This window comes from Carassius auratus, chromosome 18 (genome assembly GCF_003368295.1).
Source record: "Carassius auratus strain Wakin chromosome 18, ASM336829v1, whole genome shotgun sequence".
Taxonomy (NCBI): Eukaryota; Metazoa; Chordata; class Actinopteri; order Cypriniformes; family Cyprinidae; genus Carassius; species Carassius auratus.
In genome coordinates this window covers 15,203,204-15,208,510 of record NC_039260.1, presented here as the reverse complement: position 1 = coordinate 15,208,510, position 5,307 = coordinate 15,203,204, and the positions used below count along the sequence as shown (strand labels likewise).

Below are 5,307 nucleotides of genomic sequence, written 5' to 3'. Positions count from 1 at the left end.
GGACCATGAGTGAAATTGTGTGTAGAACACTCACACAGCTCCAGAAATCATAATGATTAACTCTGGCATCATAGCAATAGCTTAAATTGCTATAATGACCTCAATTTTCCCTGTAGGCTGAACAATGTCCTCAAAAGCACAGACATGCAAAATGGCTTTGAGGGCTGACAACACAAAATAATTGTTTTTAAGCTCTATCAGCATGAATATATATATATATATATATATATATATATATATATATATTATTGTGTCTTTTTATTTCAATAATGTGCTCATCTTCAAAATATCAGTTCTAAAAGCTGTTTTTTACTCCATTCTACATGAGAATTACTCTCCACAAGGGCTTTCAGTAATTATGCCCCCACTCACCTGTTTTCCTGTTGCATGTTATTTTGCCCCAGGCATATTAAAGTCTACAAAAGTGGAGAAATTGTCCAACCCTTCTTTCTTTGCAGGCAAAGTGTGAGATTGTAATTTTTCATGGTCTCTCTTTCTGTCTCTCTGTATGTTTGTGTAAAGTGATGGGATTTACTATGTGGTTTTGGGTAGGGGTATTTATTGTTGAGATGACAAGGGTTTGTGGTGCAGGACTGTCCTGTGGTCTGCAGGGCAGATCTGTTTCAGAAAGCCTGTATAAAGAGGGAGATGTGATAATTGGTGGTCTCTTTCCAGTTCATGTTGAAGCACCAGAACCTGATCATGCTTTCACTCATATACAGCATGGTTCTCGCTGCCAGGGGTGAGTATAAAATTAGTGTTGAAATGAACTGAAAGGCAGAGCTGCAGAGAAGCCATTTACACATTTTGAATGCAACAATTTTATGTAGTTTTTAAGGGATTTTGCTAACTACAATTTACCTATAATAATTTGTAAAAAAAAAAAAAAAAAAAAAATACAATTAAATAAAAAAATAAAGTGGAAAAATTAATCTAGCATATAATGATTTCTTTCTTTTTTTTATTAATTTATATTTATTAATTTGATTAAATGCCATCAGTTAAATTATATTTTCTACCAGTTAATTTAGATAAAGCACAACTGGGCTATTTTATATTTTACAGTGTATACTTTAATATAATGTCAAGAATCTTCTTTGGGAAAATGCTACAATATGTCTCTCATTAAACTGTACATTTTTTGTTTTCCCTTAGTGTTGACCTTCGCTCATACCGCTGGCTCAAATCTATGATTTTCACAGTGGAGGAGATTAATCGGGACCCTGTACTGCTTTCAAACATTACTCTGGGGTACCTGGTAGCTGACACCTGCCTAGCTGAAGGCACAACACTGAGTGCTGCTTTAGCTCTGGTTACGGGGCAGGATGAGAAAGTGTTGGGAGCAGAATGCAACAAGGCCCCAGTTGTGCCTGTCATTATTGGTGACGCTCGTTCCTCTGCCTCAATAGTGGTGGCTGACACGCTGGGAGTGTTTGATATCCCCATGGTAAAATGAGGTGTTCTGTATTTTACAGATGTGATTTACATATTTATTATATTATTTTTGACCAACAATTTCAGTAATCAGAAATTCATACATTTCAGTTAAATGCTTGTCTTTCTGCTTCATCTGTGCAGGTGAGTTATTTTGCATCCTGTGCTTGTCTCAGTGACAGTCGCAGATTTCACTCTTTCCTGCGCACTGTTCCCAGTGACGCTTTCCAGGCCAAGGCTATGGCCCGTCTGCTGCACCTGCTGGGCTGGACCTGGGTGGGGGTAGTTGCAGGAGACGATGAATATGGTAAAAGTGGCTCGCAGCTGCTTTTGAAAGAACTGGAAAATACAGGCGTCTGTGTGGACTATGTGGAAGTTATTCCTAAATCACATTCCCAAAGCCGGATCAGGCGGATTGTGGAGAGGATCCAGAGTTCCACAGCTCATGTTGTGGTAACATTTGCCATTGGCCCAGACCTTGAAGTTGTGTTCAAGGAAGTTGTGGTGCAGAATGTGAGCAACAAGCAGTGGATAGCTACAGAGGCCTGGAGCACCTCTATTCAGTATTCTGTTCCAGCAAGCATTCCTCTCCTGGCCGGTACAATCGGTTTTGCCTTGCGTCGGGCTGATATTCAGGGTCTTGGTGCTTTTCTTGCCCGGCTGAACCCTGTGAAGCAGCCAAATGAACCATTTGTAAAAGATGTTTGGGAAGAAATTTTTGGATGCTTGCTGGCACAGGACTGGCAGCCTTCATCTCAGAGACCAAAGTGCACAGGCTCAGAGAATGTGGAGAAACATGGTCGCATCTACACAGATGTTTCACAGCTGAGAGTCACTTACAACGTGTATAAGGCTGTGTATGCTATTGCCAATGCTATTCACAACATGATGACCTGTCAGCCTGGTAGAGGGCCATTTGAAGATGGAGAATGTCCTGATGTGACCCGAATAAACCCCAGACAGGTACAGATGGAAGGGGAGTCTTAAAATATTAATTTTAAATAATATTTAAATTTCTTAAAATAACAAATGTATAATATATTTTGTTATAAAAGAAAAAATAATATATACATATTTTTATTTTATTTTGTCTACATTAACAACTTTTAGATGTAGAATTGCTACTTTAATTTTGATAGCATTAACTCTTATTTATTTTTTTAAATATATTTACTGTTACATGTTCTATCATCTTTCCTTTCACAGCTTCTGTACTACTTAAATGCAGTAAACTTCACCACACCAGTGGGTGAGCTGTTCTATTTTGAAGATAACGGTGAGCCATCTGCCTCTTATGACATTATGAACTGGCATGTAGATGAAAGTGCAGCAGTGAATTTCATCCAGATTGGACAGTTTGATGCAGCCAAAGGACCAGGCCAGGAACTGAGCATAAACCTTGAAAAAGTTGTTTGGGGAGGAGGCTGGGCTGACAAGGTAAGTGATTTGATTTTTATTTATTTATTTTCTCTACACCGGCCCCCCAAAAAACAGGATTTGGACACTTAAGCCATAATATAAGAATGTTATATTAAATAACAAAAAATCTAACCAAGTAGCATTTATTTTTATAATATCAGCAAAGTTGAAAACAAACAAACAAATAAATAAATACAGATTTATTTGTAGATTGTAATTTTGCAAAACGTTATTTTTAATAAAAAAAATGCATGCAAATGTTATTTTTAAAGCTTAATAAAAATGTTGTGTTACTTTTGTTGTATGTGAGGTGTATATTGTATTATCCTGTGCATTAATCCTACTCCTGTTATTTCACTATTCAGAAAACATTAATTTGTAAAATGTTGTGAGTGTGTCCATTATCCTCTCAGTTAGGGACATAGTCGATAAAATCCTTTAATGGACAGACTGTTGAGAAAGTGGAGATATTCCATGGAAATTAGTCTAAAACGTTTTGTATATGTGTGTGGATATATATATATATATATATATATATATATATATATATATATATATATATATATATATATATATATATATATATATATATATATATATATTATTATTATTATTATTATTATTTATTTGTTTATTTATTATTTTTTTTAAATTGTATTATTTTTGTTTATCTTTATTTGATTCTTGATAGATATTGTGCTTTTAGTCTGACAAACTTTCTTTCTCAATCATTCAGGTTCCTGTATCTGTGTGCAGTGCAAGCTGTCTTCCAGGCACTAGAAAGGCTGCACAAAAAGGAAAACCTGTCTGTTGTTTTGACTGTCTCCCTTGTGCAGCAGGGGAAATCAGCAATATGACAGGTATTAATAACCTTTGTACATACTTTCATTTAAATAATTCCAAGAATGCCATTGTGTGTCATGATTCACAAGTTAAGAACTTCTGGTCTTTCAAATGTAAGACCACACTTAGAATGTGCAATGTCTTTATCTGTATCATAATGTTCTTTAGACTCTACAGTGTGTATGAGATGTCCTGAGAGGTTCTGGTCAAACAATGAAAGAACAAAGTGTATCCCAAAGGTTGTGGAGTTTCTGTCCCTGCAAGATACCATGGGAATTGTCCTGACAGTCTTATCTGTCACCGGGGCAACACTGACCACAACTATTCTGGCAGCTTTTTTCCATCATCGTGACACACCCCTCATACGGGCCAACAACTCGGAGCTGAGCTTTCTGCTATTGGTATCGCTCACCCTTTGCTTCCTGTGTGCACTAGTTTTTATTGGCCGCCCTGCGCCGTGGAACTGCATGCTACGTCACACCTTGTTTGGAGTCAGCTTTGTGATCTGCATTGCCTGTGTCCTCAGTAAGACTGTGGTGGTTTTAGTGGCTTTTCGGGCCACTCTGCCTGGATCTAACTTGATGCAGTACTTTGGACCCATCCAGCAGAGGGCAGGCATCTTCCTTTGCACGCTGGTTCAGATTGTCATATGTTTACTGTGGCTGCTGCTGGCTCCCCCTCTGCCCACAGAGAGTGCAGGAGGTGAGCTTGGTGCTCGAGTGATCCTGCAGTGCACGGTGGGATCTGTTGTGGGGTTTGTACTAGTACTGGGGTACATCGGTCTGTTAGCAGTGGTCTGCTTCCTGCTGGCCTTCTTTGCTCGAAAACTCCCAGACAATTTCAATGAAGCTAAATTCATTACTTTCAGCATGCTGATCTTCTGTGCTGTGTGGATTGCATTTGTGCCAGCTTACGTCAGCTCACCAGGGAAGTACACAGTAGCTGTGGAGATTTTCGCTATTTTGGCTTCCAGTTATGGCCTGTTGCTGTGTATATTCACCCCAAAATGTTATATTATTCTACTTAAACCTGAGAAAAATACAAAAAAGAACATGATGGCTAGATAAGGTTTACAAATCAAAGACATGATTTGGCAACAATTTTCCTGAGAGCAATATATAACTATATTTAACTAGACATTTGCATATTATCACTATAACAACAACAAAAATGTGCACTAATCAGTTTGATGAAACATTCTAACTGAAATATTAGAGATGTTTTGCTTTATATGTGTATTTTCATGCACCGTCTCAGTAAATAATGATTATAATATGAAAAAAAAAAAACTACCAAAAAAGTTTATTAATACACATTTGAATGATTTTGAGAATACATAAATAAATAAATCTGAAATTAAATAAATAAATAAATAAATACATTCAAATAGGCTCTTACCTCTTTACTGCAGACTTGGCCCATTTCTTTTCCAGATCACTGATAATCTTTTGTTTTCATTGTGCCACTGCTTTCTTCAGATTCAGTCAAATATTTTCAATGAGAATTAAATCTGAAGATAGAACAGGCCACTTAAGAACATTACAAATGATTCCTGAAGAACCAAGCTTAAGTAGATTTGGATGTATACTTTAGGATGGCTGTCCTGAAGGA

The 5,307-nt window shown here is 37.0% G+C and overlaps 1 protein-coding gene across 1 annotated transcript; it reads left to right on the top strand.

Moving 5' to 3' along the window:
• Positions 1–569: 569 nt before the first annotated feature.
• On the top strand, positions 570–4,933 carry LOC113118824 (extracellular calcium-sensing receptor-like). The gene is made up of 6 exons (XM_026288232.1): positions 570–742; positions 1,156–1,447; positions 1,579–2,397; positions 2,641–2,871; positions 3,590–3,713; positions 3,865–4,933. Exons 1-6 carry the CDS (start codon positions 570–572, stop codon positions 4,761–4,763), a joined length of 2,538 nt encoding a protein of 845 aa, XP_026144017.1. The 3' UTR covers positions 4,764–4,933.
• The last annotated feature ends 374 nt before the right edge of the window (positions 4,934–5,307 follow it).

Excerpts from the sequence above, each read along its gene's own strand:
- LOC113118824 (XM_026288232.1), top strand. The coding sequence starts at position 570 with ATGACAAGGGTTTGTGGTGCAGGACTGTCCTGTGGTCTGCAGGGCAGA. Across the intron at positions 1,448-1,578 it reads GAGTGTTTGATATCCCCATG|GTGAGTTATTTTGCATCCTG; the intron begins GTAAAATGAGGT and ends TCATCTGTGCAG. Across the intron at positions 3,714-3,864 it reads GGAAATCAGCAATATGACAG|ACTCTACAGTGTGTATGAGA; the intron begins GTATTAATAACC and ends AATGTTCTTTAG.